The sequence below is a fragment of the Vigna angularis genome, chromosome 3 (assembly GCF_016808095.1).
Source record: "Vigna angularis cultivar LongXiaoDou No.4 chromosome 3, ASM1680809v1, whole genome shotgun sequence".
Classification (NCBI taxonomy): Eukaryota; Viridiplantae; Streptophyta; class Magnoliopsida; order Fabales; family Fabaceae; genus Vigna; species Vigna angularis.
In genome coordinates, this window is record NC_068972.1 from 8,904,220 (window position 1) to 8,927,554 (window position 23,335).

The window sequence follows — 23,335 nt, forward strand, 5'->3', positions numbered from 1 at the left end:
TTATACACGAGGATAGAATCTGAATATTGAAAATCAAATGTGCTAATGAATTGACAACCCTCTTTTATAATTTATTAACACTGTTGCCGAACTTGAAGAAAAGAAAACACAATTATTTAAATATATATGTGAGTTAAGATATGTAAATGAAGAAGCATGAATGAATGTGTTAGTGGTAACAGCAAATTGTGTGTAGGAATGAAATAGGAAGTGGGAAATGGGAAGCAGTTAGAAGAAGGAGGTAAAATGAATGGTATGATGGTTATTATTGTTATTCTGGTTGCTTAGCCTTGTATGTGTAATGTGAAATGGAAGGTGTATGGGCTCTGAAAGTGCAGCAGGTATAAGAGGCATTGAGGTTGGCAATGGGTAGGTTCTCCTACCAGTGTTCCTCAGCTCAGTAATGATTCACACTTAACTGAGTTTCACTCTTTGAGCTTAGGTAGGTGTCTGTGATACACACGCATGTCTGGCCAGGGCTTGAAGAAAGTAAAAAAGGCAAGGATCCTGGGAAAAGTAAAAGCATGATTGTAGCAGCTGGAGGATTATCATTATAGCCACTGGGGAATCTCATACAAAAAGGAATGGACCACTCTCTCTCTCTACTTTCAATTGGTTTGCAGGGAATATGGTATACGGTCAAAGCAGGTCAAAAGCTTACAATAGGACATTATTGGTCAGGCTATTGTGGGACCACCCACATCCTAACACCTCCTGGGGAAATCAATTCTAGGATTTTGTGTTTTTCTTCTCCCCTCAACATTTCACTGCACTTCTCTGAAAAATCTTTCTTTTATTACCATAACCATCCTCATCTTCAAAACTAAAACACCACTTAATTTTTCATACAGCCAAGTTAAGAATCTGCTAATTGTAACTACAATTTCTTAACCCTTTGAAATAACACAGATTGAATCATTTGAACCTTAATAATGCCATCATGGGTTTGATCATTATACAATATTAGAGAAACTTAAGGTTGCAACTGTAATATGTAACCTGTGGTTACATTGGAGAAAGAAAGAGATGGAGAGAGAATAAAATTATTAGAGTAATCATATGATGTAAGATGCTGGCTTGGCCCGCTTCCTCAGTGTTTGATGCCTCTGCTGGCAGATTAATTGTACTCTTCAGTCTGAGAAAGTAGATTCTATACTATTCCTGTCTCACTTTCGCCATGGGAATATCATTTGCTTTTTTTACATCTAAGAATGAATAATGAATTTCACTTTACATCTTTCCCTCTGATTCTTCTTGGTTTTTTTTCTACCCTTAAGCTGAATTTTAAAAATTTTTGTTAGTATTTATTCATCACTCTAACGCAAATGATTATTATGAACCTCAGCACACAACTAGTCAATTTATGAAGAGTTGTTTCATACACCAGAAAATTAAGCATGTGTAATTAAGAAAAGTTTGCAGAAGTTAACTAGCTTTGTACTAAGCTTAAGTTGTCCTTTAAAACGGGTGTGATTGTGCAGAAAAAGAGTTTCTGTAAATTTTTCTACTAGAAAATGCATTTGCGTCATGCGTGATGCTAAAAAGTCTCCAGATATGGAAAATTTTGTAAGATTCTTCACTGCTATATGCAAACTGCAGTGTCTGGCCTCCTGTCTTGTTGTGTAAGAGTATCATTATGTTGCTAGCTAAATGGTATAACACTCTTCCACATTCTTTCTTTTCTTTTTTCAAGCAAACACATCAAATGGACAAAACTAACAGCACATTTACAGACTCTAAGGTTGCAACGATTCATCCCACAAATATAGTTTCAATGTTATACATGTCTATTGTTATTCGCTTTTATTATATCTTGTTCATAACACGAGATCAGTATGGAAATACATCAATTGTAAAAACTAAAAGTCTTTCATTATGTCAGAATCAAACAAACTACCATAATGCTTTATAATTAAAAATAGATTTTCAACGTTTGAAAACCCTTTAAACTGTGTTTAAACAGATATAACTATATTTTGTTTATTGTAGTGGTATTTATTTCTTACTGTTGGGTCTTAAAGTTAGATATATTTATTAGCTTTTGATTGCTTAAAGGTTTAAGTGCATTAACTTACATAAATAACATATTCATAAACTAATAGTGTCTGCTAATTAATTTATTTCAAAAACCTTATACTATAAAATATGTTTCTAAATGTCTTAAGAAATATTTATATTTGATAAAAACTTCGTGTTAGACAATACTCACTTGCTTCCTTTTCAGTGTGATTCCTTTCTTTACATCTCTACAAATATGATAGACTCCTAGTTCTGTGAACATATTATTATTTTGGATAACTGAAAGAAACATGGTATTTCCATCTATATAAACTGAGTTCATACATGTAAAAATATTTATTACAATAATAAAAGCAATATCATTTTAAACTTTACTTCTTTATATTTTTACCTATTTAACTGTATGGTCTTAACATTTCTTCTGCTAATGTACATAAGATTCCAATAAAAGCATTATAACTTTACATTTACAATACAATTCTATTACATACTATATATTAAAATTTCAAATATAGCATGAAACTATGAATTCATCATTTCATTGAGTCCTCTCTTTTATGTTGAAGAAAGTAGTTAAAACTGTATTTATTATATGGGGTAACTATTTTCACATGCCTATCTTCTCTTTTATATTTTTATAACACATTTTACTTCGTGTTTCCTTTATAATGGTAAAGAAATGTAAAGCTATTATATTAAAATAATTTCTCGATAGTAAAAATACTATTTTCATATGGATGGCGACTACATAGAAGCTAACTTTTAATATATTTTCCTATTTTCTTAACTTTTGTTATATATATTGTGACGTTATGGTGTCTGGGCTATATGTTCTTTGTCTTGTTTTAGGAAGAGACATGGAACTGATGCAGAAGGGAACCCTTATAGGCAAGTGTCACTTCACTCTTAGTTGTCATCACCAGCTTATGTTTATCTTTTAATACAATTATTATTCGTCTTTTAGTTGCATGCACTGCATTCCAGTATATTTCTGTTTCGTATATATATTATTTATTTATCTACTTTATTATAAAGCAAAAGATTAGAATGTTGCTGTTGTGTTTTGGATCCAATGAAATTCTAAAGAAAGAGAGAACAAGTTTGGCCTAGTATTTTCCAGCAAACCTAATTTCATATCGGATATGAAAAAAATGTGATTATTTGTTGCCCTAAATTCACTAAGATTTTAAAATTTTATTATAAGTTATAATTAATAGGTATAGGTTAAATATAAAATTAAGTTAGTTAACCAGACATTTATGATGAGTATGTTACGAAGAATCATATATGTAGGATTAGGTGTGTTATAATTGAATAGAATAGAGTAGGTTTGTCAAATAGATAGAATCTACAACAGTGGTTGATGTGATTGTTTACAATAATCTATACAAAACTTGTTGACCATGATGTTTAATGGAAACAAAAGCTGAGATACGAATGGTATCAGATTTTTCGTAGCAGACATGCATATATTCAAGGTGCCGAATAGTTAGCAATTCAAATTCAAATTACCTCTCATGTAAACAAGATTAATGTTTGAATATGTTGTCTCATCTTTTCAGGGATATTGATGTGGAAAACTTCATATATAACAGAAACACTATACTTTGTATAGTGTAAAGTATGAAAAAAGCATGCAGCAATTTCAGACAAAAATAGAGTTAACAGGAACCAAAATATTCATTCAATTTTTCATTTTATTATGTTCAGTACTTTTTTTTTCTTACATGGATGCGCAATGTAGTGTTACTTTTTAATTTATTGCTAAAAGTTTATAAATTATCTTTTTGAAATATTTTTAATGATGTTCTTATCTATAGTCTACATGTTATAACTTTAAAAATGAAACAAAATGTACAATTCCAACAGTTAAAATGTTTTATCAGATTTAATGGGTTAAATTTGATTATCTAGTTAAAAAAAAGTGTATCATTGTAGTTGTATTACATTTTATTAAAATGTTTTAAATTATTTTTCCACTTAGAACAAATATATTAAAATGTTTAATTAAGTGAGGTGAACACATGGAATTGGTATTCCAGTTTATAACATAGAAGTAGATATATTTATAATTATTTAAAATATATTGTAAAGTATAGTTTAAAATTAAATTAAATAATTCTTAATTCCAAACCAACTTTGCCCATAGAAAATGTTGACTCTCTTACAAGAAAAATACAACGAATACAAACGTGCTTTATTTCAGTAAAAAAAAATCAGTTATGCCGACATTATATATTAAAAATATATCTTACAGTAATATGATACTATTGTTTGATCAATTATACATACATATATTATGTTGACTTTAAACCTAATTTATAAAAAGGTATACAGTTGCTTAAAGACTATTCCCTGAGTGTAGTTGTAAATCTAGTTAGATTGGATTGTTTTTTTTGAAATGATGATGACTACATAGAAATGCATTTTATAGGACCACTAAGATTTTCAACCTTTCTTGTTCCTCCCAAAGATTTTTTGAATAATGAATGACAAATCTTTTCTCTTGTGAGGCCCACAACACAGGATCTCCGTAAATGGAGGATAAAAAAAGGTTGAATTTGGAACTTTTATTATTCAAATTATGCTTTAGTTAACATTTATTGATTATGTTGGATCATTAATAATAGTTTCAATTTTAACTATATGTTTCTGTTCATTTTTCTTCTCCTAATTTGATATTTATAGTCTTGAACTTTTTATAATATGATATTGTGATAGTTTATACCTATGCTTAAATTTAGTTTGATTTGTATTATTTTTTATTTTAGTTATTTTAAGTTTGTTTTATCTTTAATATTTTTGTTATTTATGTGTGTGAAATAAATGAATAAGAAGTCACTCTAATTTAGACAAACAAATAAGAACTCAAAAAATATGTTTTGAATAAGAAAATATCAATTTGAAATAAATATTTTATTCATACACCACTGGATAAGACATAGTACTTCAATTATATATGTTCTCATACTTAACAAATAATAAATATTATTCTCTTATAATGGACTTTTGCAACATATGACAACTGTCGCGTTCAATAACTCAAATAGACGGTATTTTACCAAACAGGTGATGTGTAACAAAAATTTAGCATAAAGTATTTTATATATGTCAAAATTACATTCTTATATATTCACACATATCTCAATTTGAATTTCATGTTAAAATCAACTTACAATAATATTTAAATTCTATTGATAAATTCAAATTTTTTAAATTTTAACAAAACAATGCATTAAGTTCAAGAGAGTATTTGAAATACTAATAAATTATGTTTTATCCTTAAATATATGCCCATTAGACTATAAATGGTCAAATCAAAACCAACATTAAGTAAATAACTCCAAACAGAAGTGTATATTAAAAAAAACCAATTTTAAATTTTTTGTTAATTCAAAGAGAAGATTTAAAACAAGTGTTTTAGAACAAACAAAAATATCAAACTTCTAAAAAAAGAATGTAAAGGAATAGAGGGAAAATAACAACAGCTTTTAACAAGGTTCAACAAAACAAAATATATGGAAAAAAAAAATAAGATAAATTTTTATGTAAAAAAATAGGGAAGAAGCAATCAATGTAAATAAAAAAAAATTAAAATTAAAATCTAATTTATTTTTTAAATTCAAAGTTTAAATCATTTTATAATGCAGAGTAACCCAATACCCAATAGTCCTCAAATAATTAAATATAGTAAAAATAGGTAACCCACATGTTCAAACATTTTAGTTAGAGTATAAAATTTCAAAAGTTCCACAACCATGTTAAGGAAATAGCAAGGTAAAGACAAAATTAAGTATCATAATACAAAACTTGCACATGTATTGAAATATAATTATGCAATGAATCATGTGCATTTTCCAGTCTTGGTGGAAATATATGTATGTTCAAATCACATTTTGCAGCAGACATAGGGTTGAGGTCATGAATGACTAAAATTGACCCTTATATATATAACGTGGCAAACTGAGGAGCTAATCACGCCAGTTAAATAGGTATTTGCATTTGCAAACTTATTCATTTTTCACAATGAATAAAATAATTGTCTACTGTCCTTTCAAAATATATGAGAGAATTTCATATCATTTAATATAAATTTGGTTGTGGATTTTATATTTTTTGAAAAATATCAAAATATTGAATTTAATTGTTTGTCCTTTCGACTTCAGTAATTTTTTTAATTGTTTTTCTTGACAAGACAAATTGAATTTATTGATTTCTTTTGTTTGAATGGAGTATTAAAATCATCACTAAATACAAAATTAATAACACTAGTTATGATGATAAAAAAAATTAAAAATAATCAGAATAGACTTTAACTAAAAGATTCTTAGTTGTTATTGACCATAAAATAGTTTTATCAACATTAATTATTAATCGAGAAAATCTAACAAATATCAAACAACAACAAAAAAAAATGGCCTATATCGATGTGTAAGTACCTTTAGTAATGTCAACAAGTAAAAAAAATCTTAATTGTCGTCAATGATACCTATAATTGTCGTCAATGAGTAAATAGTATTATCAATATGGGTGTTTCATCTTATACTTTCGAGAGTTCATCCTCCACCTCCAAAAATTCCAGTTTTAACTTTTTAACATCTTATCCTCATTCTACACCTCTAACTTCTTCAAAAATTTCAATTTAATTTTAATAAATATTTTATCATTTTGTTTTCCTTTTATTTAGAACAATCTACACCACATTAATAATAATTTAATTTAAAATTCAAATAATATTTAATATAATTTTATATTTTAATCATTATTAAAATATGATTTATATTATAATAATAATTATATTTAAAATATAAAAATAAAATAATTAAAATAAAAATAAAAATAATAAAAATAAAAATAAAATTATATTAAATAAAATATTTAAATATATTAAAGTATATTAAAATATTAAATTAAATTAAATAATTATTAAAATTTAAATAGAAAATAAAATTTTAAAAATAATTACTTATCGGATATCCATATCCGTAAGGTAAGTTATCGGATTTCTATATCCGATTAAGAAATCTTTTCAAAATTATGTTTTTTTTAGATTTTAATAATTATTGAATTTAATTTAATATTTTTATATAGTTTAATATATTTAAATATATTTAAATATTATTTTTATTTTTATTATTATTACTTTTATTTTAGTTATTATTATTTTAATTTTTTTAATAAAACTATTATAAAAATATAATAAATGATATTATAATTTTAAATTAAATTAAATATTTATTAAATTTTAAATAAAAAGCAAAATGTTAGCATATTTTACTGATCATGCTATCCCATAAACAAATTTTTTAAAATTTTGGTTTTTATTTAAAATTTAATAATTATTTAATTTATTTTAATAATTTAATATAATTTAATATATTTGAATATATAAAATCAAATTTATTATTCTTATTTTTTTTTAATTTTTTAATTTTAATTTTATTTTAATTATTTTATTTTTATATTTTTAATATAACTATTATTATAATATAAATCATATTTTAATAATTATTAAAATATAAAATTATATTAAATAATATTTGAATTTTAAATTAAACTAAATTATTATTAAGGTGGTGCATAGTGTTTTTAATAATAAAGAGAAGAAAATGAAAAAAAGATATTTATTAAAGTTAAAAATGAAATTTTTGAAAAAGTTAGAGGTGCAGAATAAGATGTTAGAAAGTTAAAAATGGAATTTTTGGAGATGCAGGATGAGATGTTGGAGGTGTAGGATGAAACACCCTATTGATTGAGACAACCTTCATTACTGTTAGTAGAGAGATATTATGTCCTGATTATGATTCACTCTAGTTAATAAAATTTCCAACTTGTATCAATTAAAAATAATCTTATCAATAGAAAGTATTATATTTGACAACAATAAAAAAAACACAACTAAATAATAATGAAATTTTGATTATCATTAGTTAAAAGATGTTATTGACTTGTATTAACAAAATGAGTAACATTAGTGACCACCACCAAAAAATAATCATGAACAAATTATGTTAAAATAAATCCTGAAAAATGATGTTGTATATATCCCAACCTCAACCCAAACAATAATATCCAATTGTAACCAAGCTTAAGAAAGAATGTAAAAAGAATAGACACAAAATTTAGAAAATAAATAAATTCTTCTTTTAAGATGAAAATTGGAATCTTTTAATTTCAAATATCCAAATTAGTCTCACAAATTTATAAGACTTTATTTTTCTTTAATGTTTTCTAGAAGTAAAATGAAATAAAAATTTCAAATGAAATATTTATAAAGACTAAAATTGCTTTTACCAATATGTAATAATAAAATTATAAAATAAAACTTGAAAACAAAAATTATAAACGCAAATAACAATAAGAAACAAATCCCTAAAAAATCATTAAAATAAAACATCTCTCTCCCGTAGTCTTTTCTATACACACAGCTTGAGATAAATGATTGATTATCATGCTTAAACAACATGTGTATTTTTTGTCATCAGTGCCATGCTTTATTGGATGTAGACATACACTTCTTCGTTAATAAGCCATGTTTAAGACTGAATCAAACAAATTCTTATATAGCCACTAATACTGGCTCTTAATTAATTGAACAATATATTAATTCACTTTGAGCATAACATATGTTTTATACATTTTATCATGCTCATGAATTGCCTTCTATGTTGTTCCAAATTTTCTCTTCGCTTATGACTTTTAATTGTGGATTATAAAGCATTAGAAAAAACTCTCTTTTGAATTTTTTTAACAAACTTCCCTATAAATACTTTTAGAAAAAGGAAAGATAAAAAATAAATAATTAAATACTTCCAAAGCGATGACAGTAACATTTTCATTTCAAATACAAACTACCGTCTAAAAAAATAGATACCTCTATTGTGCAGTAACATAATAGCAGAACCATGCGAAAACGATATCAACGAACAATAGGCCACCAACTTCACACGCAAATGATTGAAATACAATAAATCTCCGGCAATTCATTCAACTCGAATTACATTTTGAAAACAAAATTGCCTGATAAAAAAAAACCGAAAAAACCTCAAGTACAAACAAGCAGCCTAAATTGTGGCCATTTCATCTATGCACAAATATTGCTACAACAATGCATAAAAACTGAAAAGGAACCCTCCTGTTTGAAAAGAAAACCAATGGATTTCTAACCAAAATTAGAAATAAACCTTGCTATATTACAACATTCTTTACAATTTTATGAAAATATATAAAGATTAGTAGGATGAAATGAATCTTATTGTCTCTGACCTTCGACCAACAAAGAAAAGGCTATTGTTTGACCTATTGAGCTCTAATCAAAATGCATCACAGCCCTTGATGGGGCTCTTGTTTTCAAGAGCATCTCTTCATACTCGTCTTCAGGGTTTGAGAGAGCAATAATCGCCCCTCCAGCCCCTATTGAGGCTTCACTCTCATGTAGAACGACAGTTCTTATGACAATATTGAGATCAAATGTCTGATTGTATGAGAAAAATCCAATACAGCCTGAGTAGATACCTCGTGAACAACTCTCAATAGAATCAAGAATTTCCATTGATCTCAACTTGGGTGCACCTGTCATTGAACCACCGGGAAATGCAGCTTTGACACAGTCTACAGCACTGACATCTGACCGCTTCTTCCCACGAATTGTACTCACCATTGTGTGAACGGTTGCATATGATTCCACATCCATGAGACGCGGCACATGAACAGAACCAGGATCACATACACGACCAAGGTCATTCCTTAGAAGGTCGACAATCATCAAGTTTTCAGCCTGATCCTTTTCGCTGAAAGAGAAAGCAACTTAGTTCACAATAGATTCACCCAATTGAAAGAAAGCATTAAAGACAATGTCAAGTAATTCCAAAATTCAAAATGAAGCTGTAGAAACATTTGTTAAGATAGTGATGTGTAGAACTAAATATAGGTCACCTGAACTGTAATTTTAATTTCAGCTGTTCATCTTCCTTTTTGGTAGCACCACGACCTATTGTACCCTTGATGGGCTTAGCTTCTAGTGTATTCTTCCTATCCAACTGCAGGAACCTCTCGGGAGAAGAACAGCAAATACACAGGTCCTCCTTTGAAAAATTAAGCCAAGCAGCATATGGTGCTGGATTCCTTTCTCTCAAATGCAGATACAGCCCAAGAGAATTTAATTCCTTAATTGGCTTCTTCATCTGAGTTGTGAGGCATAACTCATAGCTTTCTCCATCTTTAATGTAGTTTAGACACTTCTTAACATCCTCAATGTACTGCTCTCTAGATTTTTCAGCAGCAAAACCAGCCTTGTTTGAGGAAAGTGTTAAATAATGAGAGTTCTGTTTTCCCAAAGCCATTTTCACAGAGCCGTCTAAGCTCAGAAGTTTCTCCTCTGTGTCGTCCAACCACTGTGTAACACTTGAACTTTCTTCGTGTATAGCCAATATGTAAACATCGTCATTTTTGTGGTCAATGATCACAAGATTATCAGCAAAGAAAAAACATGCATCTGGAGTTTTAGATTTGTGAAGGTTAGATTTGACACCACATTCTACTTTGAGGTCATACCTGCAACACAAGAAACCGATTATTTGTCTAGTATTGGTTCATTGAAGAGATCACGTTGGAATTACAGACTTTTAGATGGTTAAAACAGAAATAACTTCCCTTCTTAAGTATATTTTGCTGTAACACACATATTAAGAAATGATGCGTCAGTGTTACACATGATACAAAACATGAAGTACTTGCCCTTATTTATATTGATACTAAACTATAGTCCTGATTACATAAAGATACAAATCAAAAGACAATAAAGAAATATTAAAACTAATTCTGAGAGGTGATCTATATACCTAAATTATTCTGAAGGTAGATTGATTGATACAATCGATATAATGTCAGATATTTCTCATATGTTCTAGCATAAATTTACATAACAATATCGTGCAAGTAAACATACTTAGCGAGAGAAACCGTAACATCCAAAATATCAGAATTATAATCCATAATATTTCAAACTCTATAAATGTTGGGTTGTCATATTATGACAATAAGAGATAATTACCTAACTTAACATAAGATTCAAACTAAGAACATAAAATCAGAGAAACGAAGCAGGACAAGAAAGAGTAGCTATAATACCAACAAAGCAGTAATAGCATCATATAAAGATACAATTAGGAGAAATTGTTAGACATATGTTTAAGCGTTTAGGTTTATTCAATTTAGAAATATAATTGCTTATCATTCCCACCTACCCAATGTAACCAACATATCCACCGTGAAAGTCAAATGGTAGGCCTTCATATTCATTTTTATCATAACGATATGATAAAAGCTCCTGCAACATTATAAAGGCAACATTTTTATGTGGTAGAAAGGAATAGAAAAGGGAAAAAATTGAATATACTGTTAGAGAAATGAATATGAGGTCTATCATGATTGGGAAGATCCAAGTAGTTGGTAAATCATTTAAATATGGACCAAGAAAATATACAAATGATAACAAACAAATCGACCTTTTTTTTATCTTAACCCTGTTTACGTCATCCTGAATCCTACCCCACCCTCTTTCCTTTCTTAATTTCATCTCTAGTCAAAGCATAAATCACTCAAAGCGATAAATGGCATTGCATTGGTCTAGATGACCAGAGAAGGGAGAATAAGAATCTTTTTTGTATTATCTGAATATTTGCTTTATTAGCATGTGTGCTGTTTAGAATAAATCATTTAGGATTAAAAAATCATAAGAGAAAATCGGGGTAGCAAAGCTTGGGAAGGATAAGATATCCTCTAAACTATAGAAATTATATATACATGCATTAAGGATTAATTATCTCAAAAGCTTGACCTGTTATGTAGAAGTCCATTAACTCTTTTATATCCAAAAAGTCCCTTGATGCAAAAGCCTTTCAGGCTTGAAGCAAAGACAAGAATAGCAAGTTTTTCCCTTGCGTTATTTCAACTAACTTATGAAAAATGAGGATAACATAGAACTTCTGACAAAGGTTAGTATCATCTCAAAGACCAATTCTACTAGAAACTTTAATTGCTAGGAAGAAGCAAGAACTATGTCTAAGTTTAACAATAAGGTGTATCCTCGTTGAGGAGTGTTATGCAAGGATAAACCATCATAAGACCAACACAGTTTCAGTCTGTATGTACCTTGTTCAGAAAATCAAGAAAACCTTCTTTCAAAAATATCGTTTCCGAAGAACCTTGACAATCTTCCAATGACAAATAACCACCGCCTTTTGAACTCCCGTCACTGGAAAAGGTTACATAGTGATAGAAATACTTATTATCCTGTTCATGCATCAATAAAAAAAATAGTGCAACTCAACTCTTACAAGCATACAACAGAACACAAGCACACCACTTATTTTGAAGAAGCCCATTCACCAACACCTCATAAAAAACATAATTAAAAAATAAATAAAAGAATGTAAAACAGAAAACGAAATTAACAATTGACAGGATTGATTCCAAACCTTTGATGAGACAATCTGAACGTTAACTGCTTCCAAAGCGGTCCGCCTTTTCCTCCCATAAATGAAAAGCGTGCTCTTTCCTGAATAGGATGGAAAGAATAACAAATATTTGGTAATTAGCAGCATATAATGAAGCTTTTTATCTCAATATGACGAGATGCTATGTCGCTCGATTATTACAGTTTCAAGATCTAAGTGAAAATAGATGTATGTATTGTGCATTACAAGCATGAGATAATAAAAGGTGTCTTCAACTTGAAAACACTGGAATACCTTCTCTGTGGAGGAACTATCCAACCAAAAGGTGTTTTCAGTTTCATGTCCAAACAACTCACAAAATATACTTTCTGCTCCACCAACTTGACCAGCCAAGTGACCAAATTTCCTCCATTTCAACTTCAAACATTTATAACCAGTGGTTGCATGATGAGTATTTACCATGTTGAACATTTCTAAATGCTGCATCTCTGTTTTATTATATTCCAAATGTCTCTCTGCATGAACTATTCTTTTTAACTGATCCACTGCATTGTTCTCTGCACTAATACTACTGCAAACCTCTATTACGTTTGAAAGCTGCATGCATGCTAAAGAAAGTTTACTGCTCGGGTAAATTACACAGAACTTATACATTTGAAGGCCAAAGAAAATTGAAAATAAAATTATGGAGCTTGTAAACATTGTTAAAAGGATCGGACCCTAGTTGGGGAATAAAAAAACTGGGATACAAGATACAACTTACTATTTGTGTCAGAGTATTTCTTTCCCAAAAGAAGTCTACGAAATTGCTGAAAAGGGAAAGTGACATACCCAATAATTAAGCAATTATTACTCCCAAATTAGTATCTAGACAAATGCCCCTCCATTCCTTAATACAAGTCACTATTATCTAGTTCGCACGTACAAAGAATTTGTTAAAATTAATATTGTTAAATTAGCAAAGGTTATTCGAACTTTCCAAAATTACCCTCATTTAAAAATTCATCAATTCTATTAATTTCTATCTCCACTTTAGTTATCTTTTAACCCTCCTCTCAAAATATGATTAACCTACTCTACAAAAATATTTCAATAGTTTTTCAATTAAAAAAAGTTTGAAAATTTTCACTCAAGCCCAAAAAATCTGAAATTTTGGTTCCCAAAGGACACTTCAAAAGCACTAAAGATATATCAGAATAAAGTCTCAGTAATTAAACATCTTTCATGCGTTGACAACAAAGAGAATAAATTTTAATAACAAAGCTCTTCAGTTTACCATCAGAATATGCATGTTTTTCCTTGAAAGATGACCTAAATCTCAGCCAATAATCGTCTGTAATCTCTCTAAAATTTTTGAATATTTGACTTCCGTAGCAGGTTGCAACACTTTCAGGATGAAACTGAAGATCAAAATTGTTAATTTAACAAATAATGAGTTAATATAAACGTAAAGGAAATATTATAGGCAGATTGTTTGTGTAACACACCTGCACACCATAGTGTGGTCTTGAAGAATGCCGGATTCCCATAAGAACTCTTCTACTTCTGGTATTTCCATAATCAAAATGGTTTGAACTTCCATTTCCTACTTTATCTAAAAAAGGGTCAACGAAAATGCTTTGAACTTTTTGAGCTTCATGAACGTTGGACTTGCCTAAATCTTTGGACCCAAGAAATGGAAGTGTGCTAGTGGAAGAGGTCCATGCTATTGGAATGAGCTCTTTAGGAAGTGATTCAGAATCTATAACCAGTGAATGATATCGAACCACCTGAAATATGCGACTAACAACAATTATGACTATGATGGTAGATCAGATACATTTAAAATTTTGACAAAAAAACAAGAAATATAACAGGAGAAAAGGGATAAACAAATATTTGCGAGAGATTGTCTAGCATTTTGTAACTTTAGATGAACGATCATGTCACTGCATCAATATTTTCAGATAATATCAACTAATTATTCACTTACAAAGCCATTAGCTCAAAATTCCAATTATGGAAATGGACTACAAATCAAATAAAGTGCTTTTAGTTTGGAAAATGTTTTAGAATTGCTGTGAATGGATCCGTTTTTTAATTAAATTGACTTGAACACAGGTTATTTTGGGTAAATGGCCAAACACATCAATAACAAGTTCATAGCAACTTCAACCTGTATTCTTACAAATATGTAGTGGTGAACAAACCTTGAAACCATAACTTCTGCCAGAAGGTATATCACGAAAAAGCTGGCAGCCATTGTGCTCAACTTCACTGTAAAGTACAAAGAGTTAGTCGAAAGAAAAGGGAAGGATGCCTATGATAACTTTAAACGATACTTTTAAGGTATATTTATTTTCATGAATGTTGCAATTTCATAATAAGTACTGGAAAAAATATGGTTTTGAAATGTTTAGCCATACCTCAAACGACCATGGATTGGTTCAGATGCATGGATTATTTGAGCTCCATGCACATAACCTAATGCCTATGACATCATATATTAACCAATTAAATAAGAATATAATTTAAACAACAGTTATGAAAAACAGAATTATGACAAATATAATGAATCAAAAGGATGAATTTGCAACAGGTTTAAGTCTAATATAATACTTGATAGCAGAAGACATGACAACACAAGTTATGAGAGCGATTTATGAAAAATGATAGTCAATATAAGGCATTTATGAACAAGAGTTGGTCCACCATATTACCAAAACATTGACCATCATCATCAAGCATAATGCAGCTAGTACACTGCTTACATACTGCTGAAGATACCATCTTGACAGAGCATCATATATCAATATATACAGGTACAACTACAACTTTTTTCAAAATTAAAAAGAGTGTATCATCTTAATATTCTTTAACCCAATTATATGATCATCATAATGTTTTTTCTCCATTTTCTTCTTGATTATATCTCTACCATAACAAACGAGTGAATGGAATAAGATTTTTATCCTGTTTTAACATAAAATCATATTAACCAAATACTTATTCCATTCCGAGCTGTCCAAACTCCATTCCTTCAATAGACTTTGAATACTAATTAATCTTCAGAAGAAACATGAGATAGGGAAAACATCATGACACGAAGACTCTGTCCTAGTATGATTACATAATACAAAGGAAGGCTGTTAAGGGATATAAAACTGTTGTAAGTTAATGCAAGATCGGAATTCAAGAAATAAAATGAACTCTGCATACTATTAGCAGTAGAAATTGAAACCTTAAAAGTTATAAGATGTTCTAGAAATGAAGGAAGCGTCCATGTAAGGTTTGTGCAGAAAGAAAGCGAGTAAAAATCAACATTGGAGTAGGGGGAGAGAGGAGGCAGCAATCTTGCTGAAAAGAAAAGTAAGTACCTGGTGTCCTAGGCAAACACCAAGAATAGGAATATCCCAGCATTTAAGCAACAGCTGAAGACAAATGCCTGAACCACAACCGGAATCATTTCCAAAATTATTAAAGTATAAAAACCCTCCACACTTCAGGAAATAAAGATTAGGGTAACGTATCAAATTAAATAATATTATTAGATTCTGCAAACTAAATTAGGTGTCCTTTTAAAATAAATACGGTTGGACATCTATTGGGTGGTCCAACAACAAAATCTGGTAGATTCTAATACCACATTAGAATGAAGTGAGCTTAACCCAATTCCAAAAGAGGCTAATGGGGAGAAGGATCATCCAATTCTTACTAATAATTGTATTTTAGCCATATTTCTAACTAAGATAGGACCTTTTAACACATATTGAAATCTGTAATAGAAGCAACTTAGTTTTCTGCTGCCTCTTTTGGAGCAATAAGTAAATGTAGTGAAATTATCAAATCCGTAAGGTCATCCATGATGCTTACCTATATCTTCCGGGCATGTTGGAGAACCAGGTCCAGGTGATATTACAATGTTATCAAAAGCATTTTCTTCATACAAGTAATGGCAAAGTTCTTCCCACGTCCACTCATCATTTTGGATCACCACAGGCGGGACTGACAAAAATGATAAACCAAACCAGCTGTTAAAAAGGACATAAACTCCTTACAAAGGTTCTTAAACCTTCCAAGATAGAGTATACTGTACAAGAGTATGGAATGTTCACAAAGATATTTAATAATTAATTCTTCTAAAAAAATAGTGACACGCATGCAAACATATATACTTATCAACAGTATCTTACTATTTACATCTACAACAATTCTATTAACATTAACTCTTGTGATCATCCAATAATTGGCCATTATAGCTCTATTTTTTAAGGCTCCAAGTTAAAACCACATTATGTTGAACAGAGAGGTTTATCAAAATGGCTAGTTAATACATTGTAACAAACAGGTTTACTCACTGCATTTTCAACACAATAAACTTTTTACAAATTCCGTGCAGTTCAACATTGAAGAAGTTAATTTATGATTACAATTTCTTTTATAGAGTCCTTTTTAAGAAAAAGGCAATTCCCTGTTAGATTTTACTATTAGACTAAGAAAACAACATTTTGCAAATTGTCTTCTACACAGATCCACATTAAAGTGAGAAACAGAGAACTTACCACCATTAATAACAGATAGTTCCTGGTATATATTGTAAGTGTAACTATCATAGTTGTCAATCAACAATGTCCTCACAAAATCTGCCTTCTGTAGAGGCACATGCAGCCTTCTCTTTCTTTCATACGACTCCTCTTTGTGGCTATGCATCAATTGGCAAGAAACCTCAGCGTTAACGTTCTTTCCATCGTGATTAGATGCCCCAACATCACCACCTTTCTTGACTAAACAAGAAACCCTTAAGGATGGTCTGGACAGAAGAAAGTTCACATTCGTGTATTGCATGCATTCACTTGCAGGACATGCGAGCTCCGAAGGAAACAAACGCAAAGACGACTTAGTCATGTTTTCCTAGGAAAACTGTCTAAACACCTTCTGCAGATGAATATGCATAAAATTAATTACTAATCAGCTGGTAGTTAATTATATGCAAACAAAAGTCCTTCAGGAAAACATTCGAAGGACGGAACACAAAAACTTAAGGTTTCAACGTTCACCAGTGATTGTGAGTGTGATTGTGGGTGTGATTGTGTAATTCCTCTAGTGAGCAGTGGCAGCGAGAAAAGTTAGATCTGGAAGAATAAGAGATACCGAAGAAGCAAATTGAATATAAGACAATGATGAGCAGAGAGGGAATGAAAATATAGCACGTGTAAGCTTACGTGTATTGCTGTGGCTCGGAGAAAAGGAGGTGGGCGTTCAGAGATCAGAGAGGTGGCAACTGGAATGGGATTGGCGGGAGAAGAATCATGGCGTTAGTGGATTCGGAGCGGGTGGAGGAGATGGAGTTTGTTAGTGCTTTACAAAGAGTAGTGCATATATATAATACTAATAAACCTGGATTAACTTTTAAACAACATAAATTTTGTTATTTTTAATGTTGTTTTTATGAAAAAAAATCAATTTATTAACTCTTTAAAATATTTTTTATTTTGATTTAAGAAAATTAACATTTAATTTTATTATTACTTTTATTTATTAGTCTTTAAATAGTCAACTGTTTCGAAAGAATTAATTATTTGACTAATTAGTCCAATAAAATTAGACAGGAAAAAAAATTATAGATGAATTAAATACAAGAAAAAAATAACAATAACCTTCAGTCACACAATACAAAATTAGAAGAAGTTTGACTATTTGTAAAATAAAACTTTTATAAAAAAATATATAAATTTTACTCTATACTTAAACATTAGTTATATTTCATTTTTGAATTATTTATTTATATTTTTAAAAAACCTTTTATGTATAAGTTACCATAGCAACTAGCCTTTTTATTTTAAATAACTTTTTTTTTAATTTAATATATTTTTAATCATTGAAAGTTAACATAAAATTAGAATGATTTATCATTTGATACATTTTAACTTAAATATTAGTCTTAAACATTGTTTAATATATAAAAATAATATTATTATTAGATTAAAAAAATTATATTCATTTTGTTAAAATTTATGGACCAAAATATATTAGTTTGAAAAAAAAAACTTGTCAAAGTTTACTACAAACATATTTAATTCTTTCTTTTATACTAGTGATTGCAATACATTTAGTTTAAAATTTTAGCTATTTTGAAATAAATTATTAATAATAGAAATGATATTTGATTATAATATAAATTAATTATTATAAATCTGAAATATATTTTTTATTTTAAATATCATCTATTCTAACACTTAATTTAAATATAATTTGAGAAAATTTTTGTATTGGTAGACTAAAATATTCATATGTCATCTCAAAATATAAGTATGCATAAGGTTGTTGACTTTCAAGAAAAATAAAGATGGAGTTAACAATATTTTATAATGAAATAAGAATATAAATTTATTTTATTTAAACTATTAATACATTGTCAATAAATTTATATATTTAAAATACTTATGTATTATAAATTTTAGCTATATAGAATAATAAATATTTATTCAGTTATATATATATATATATATATATATATATATATACATATATATATATATATATACATATATATATATATATATACATATATATATATATATATACATATATATATATATATATATATATATATATATATATATATATATATATATGTGTGTGTGTGTGTGTATGTGTGGGTTGATATACTATTAAAATAATAACTTTCTATTTTAAAACATGTCATAATGTGAGGTAGTGTAAATGAATTTATATTGTGATCTCTATGTTCATAGAATGGATATATATAAGTTGTACATGTGAATAGATTATTTTTAAATAGTTTAATTATAAATGATTATTTTATACTAATAACATTATTATTTACAAAAATATATTTAATAACTGTGAGAACTAAGAAAAACTTCAAATTTAACATTAGAAAAAAAATTAAAAGCCTAAAAATACAGAGGAATTGTAATAAAATAAAATAAATTATAATAAGTTAAGGGCTTGCAAACTCAAATGCTGTATAAAATAGTATTTAAAACAACATTATGAATTGATGAAATAAATTCATCTGTCAAATAATTAATCAGCATTTTAATTATATACGATATTTTTTATTATCAAAATGAAAAAAAAAAGTACAAGACAATAAAAACATCTGATTACAAAAATTAGGTTAACAAAATTTAATATTTATATGTGAATTTCACATGATACTATCTTCTTCTTTAATTATCCAGATTTTTAAAAAAACTCGTAAACTTTATAATTAACGTTGGGATATCGACTACAGTATTCTATTATATTACATTTAATGAAATGTCCTTGTTTTTTTATAATAACTACATGTGTAAAACCTAATTTTATTATAGAGGTAATATTTCTTTTTTAAGTAAATAAAACATAAAATCGTCAGAAATAAATTTATAATCAATTATTTTTAAATTTAATTTGATCTCTTTATAATTATAAATTGGCTTACCTTTCTTTTTATAACTTTTGGTTAATTAGTTATCCATTTTATAAATAAATTAGTTTTAAACTTGTGTGTAATGAGTCATGATTGATTTTTGTATGTTATTAAAAATATTGAAAGGTTAAAGGAATAAATAATAAATAATAAATTTATAATTATGTTTTAAATAAAATTAGCGTGAAAAATTATTTATAAATTTAAGTTAATATGTCTATAAAAATATAAATAATAGATTTTGTAAAAATATAAAAGATAAAGTATGTGCAAAAATATACAATAAATTTTCTAAAAATATAAAAGGTATACAAAAATATGTAGAGTAAACTCGTTAAAAATATAAATCAATGCATTGATCTAATGTGTATTGCTACTTAACCAGTGCATTGACAAAAGTCTAATATGTATTATTGGACTCATATAATTTGTATACGGACACATTTATCTAATGTGTGTTATTATGCTTGTCTATTCAGTATATGGACAATTTTGTTTAATATATATTGCAAGACTTGTTTAATCAATTAAATGATAAAGTCGTATAATATGTATTGATATTCTTATCAATATGTCTATGAATAAACTCGTTTGATGTATAGTGCAAGATTTGTATAACAACAAATTTGTTTAATGTGTTGTAAGATTTGTCTAATCAGTGTATCGACATACTCGTCTAATGTGTATTATTATATTCATCTAATCAGTGTACAAAATAAATAATCTATATTTTTTTTACTATACTTGTCTAATTAATGTATGGAAAAACTCATTTTCTGTTGTATTACTAGAGTCGTCTAATTTTTTTTTGCTATACTCATCTAATTAGTGTACGAACAATTCATCTAATAGATATTGTAATATTCATCTAATTAGTAAATTAACAAAGTTGTCTAATGTGTATTAATATATACTCATCTAATTTGTATGTGAAAAGACTTTTCTAATGCATATTGCTATAGTCATTTAACTAGTATATGAATGACTTGTTTAAGCATTACATCAATAGACTTGTCTAATGTTTTTTTTTTTCACTTTACTCATTTAATCAATGCATTTCTAACTTGTGTAATAATTTTTTTTATATTTATCTAATTAACTTATGAAATGACTTGTCTAATATTGTTTGTTATACTCCTGTAATTAATATATGTTTAATATATATTTATAGACTCTATAATTTACAACAGAGCTTAGTGGCTAAGGGAAGTCTTGGTTCTCCTAAATTTTATATATATAATTTAAAGTATTTTTTAAAACTATAATATATTTTATGTATTTGGCATCAAAATAATTTTATACATATATATATATATAAAGATTTTGGTATCTTAAAATATTTGTTGAAGATTCACTATTACATTTAATTTAATGACAATTTAAATATATATAAGAATTTATTAAACATTAAATGATATAGTTGAAATGTATTTACAATTTTATGATAAATTAGTTTAAAAACAAATCAAATAAATAAAAATAATAATAATAGTTTTTTCTTACCTACATAGTGCAGATTTGCCCAGTTATTACATAAATGGGTAGGTAAAAAAAATATCACTCATGGGCTAAGTCGTTTTGAATGTTGATAACTTTAAAAGTAAACTCATGTGAACTCATCACGATTTCTGTATAAATATGTAAAAATGTTAAATTGTGATGACTTGCAATCGCATAAGAGAAATAAAAAATCATTATGAAACATGACTTTAGTATAATGGAAACCCGTTGAGTCCTGAAACCTTTAATTTACTACTTTATTATGACGACACCACGAACTCAACGAAATTGCAAAGATTCTCCATAGTATATCCACACATTTTTCCTTGCCTCTACAATTTAATATTGTTGAATAACATGCATTGGTACATTCCACTACTAGTTTTAATGCAGCGTTGATTCAATTAACCACGTTTATATTGCTTTTATGATTGTTTTGTGCAAAATTTTCAAGCCCCAGAGTTGCATTTTTGAGCACCTAAATCATATCACTCCTAACACATCAATCATCAATTACTCTCAATTTACTTGCTCTCACTGCCAAGGGTCTTGTCTTCCCCAACACCTACTTCTAAGCTTGGCTAGATCTACACCCTAAACTCAAGCATAACACGTTTCAATATTCTTTATCCATTATATTCATGGGGACAAAAGCTTGTACTTTTAAATTTCTTGTGAGTATGTGAGTAGTTTCTTCTCTTTTATTCCATTTTATAGAAAATTACTTAAAATTCTTTAGAAGGTGACCAATTATAATGAGTTAGTACTGTTATGAAAAGAAGTTATATCAAATGTGTTACATTTTCAGACCTTAAATGTATGCTGAATTAAAAGTAAACACGTATATTCATTTAAAAAATTATCTCAAGACTGTGTAAAAAATTAGGAAAAATGTGCATATTTAGTAGGCATTTTTAAATTAAGTAAAATTTTAGATTCTCAGTTAGTTTTATGAATTCTCATATTAAATTTTATTTTTATATTATATATAGCCAAAATTCTGCTACATTGCCTTCATGGAGTTCTTTATTGAACCAGTACTGCAATTAATTTCCCTGCGCATGCCAATTATTTCCTTTCAATTCAATTGGCTTTGAAAAAAATTGGTGGTTAGTTGGGCATAGTGTTTTTTTCCTTTTGTCTTTATTTATGTGAAATTAATTCCTTCTCTAATTGTTGAATGCTTTTAATTTTAAGTCACAACAACAGAGCATAATATTTTCAATTTTAGTGTTTATACTATATAAATTTTTGTGTAAACTTGATAGGACATTAATTAATTAATTAAATTTACCTAATTTAGGTTTAGTACATTATGACATTAACTCACATTTAGGTTGGATCGAATAAACATAGATAATAACAACAAATTAAAGTTGTTAAGATTTGTTATGTTTTTTTTTAATTAAAGTTACCATGTTTATTCTTTTGACGCATTTGAAGGTTGTCATGTATCTTGATAACTTTAGTTCAAATTTTGTTTACAATGAAGTTGATACTAGTTTCCACAACTTCACCATACCATTTTATAGATTACGCAGTAATCGATATGAGTCTACACGACCTTATTTTTAAAGTTATTAAGACTCAACACAACTTAATCAATCATTGATAGTTTTTTCTTACTACCCATTTACATAATAATTGAATTATCCATCATATATGTAAAAGAATCATAAAATAACTTTTTCGAAAAACAATTTTTATATGGCAATGTAAATAATTTGTAATGTTAATAAATATATATTATTTTCTAAAAATATTTTTTTAAGAAATAAAAGTAAAATATATATTTTTTAATTTAATTTTATTAAATGACCAAATAATTAGAAATAAAAGTAAAAATGAAATAAATAATAAAAATGATGATTAATATTTTAAATATAAGTTATATTTTAATAATTTATTAAATGATCAGGTAATTATGAAATATAAAAGAATA

The 23,335-nt window shown here is 27.7% G+C and overlaps 1 protein-coding gene across 4 annotated transcripts; it reads right to left on the reverse strand.

Annotated features, from left to right (window-relative positions):
* Positions 1-8,938: 8,938 nt before the first annotated feature.
* On the reverse strand, positions 8,939-17,808 carry LOC108326140 (aminodeoxychorismate synthase, chloroplastic). Of its 4 annotated transcripts, none has more exons than XM_017559436.2 (15): positions 17,678-17,808; positions 17,513-17,587; positions 17,018-17,387; positions 16,329-16,460; positions 15,833-15,900; positions 14,882-14,946; positions 14,666-14,732; positions 13,964-14,245; positions 13,753-13,876; positions 12,771-13,084; positions 12,498-12,577; positions 12,172-12,274; positions 11,265-11,347; positions 9,955-10,572; positions 8,939-9,809 (listed from the first exon to the last, which is right to left on the reverse strand). In XM_017559436.2, exons 3-15 carry the CDS (start codon positions 17,358-17,360, stop codon positions 9,329-9,331), a joined length of 2,760 nt encoding a protein of 919 aa, XP_017414925.1. In that variant the 5' UTR covers positions 17,361-17,387; positions 17,513-17,587; positions 17,678-17,808; the 3' UTR covers positions 8,939-9,328. The 4 variants fall into 4 exon arrangements, with proteins under 4 accessions (XP_017414925.1, XP_017414923.1, XP_017414926.1 ...); XM_017559434.2 differs by having other exon boundaries at positions 17,018-17,390; XM_017559437.2 differs by lacking the exon at positions 17,513-17,587.
* Between the last annotated feature and the right edge of the window lie 5,527 nt (positions 17,809-23,335).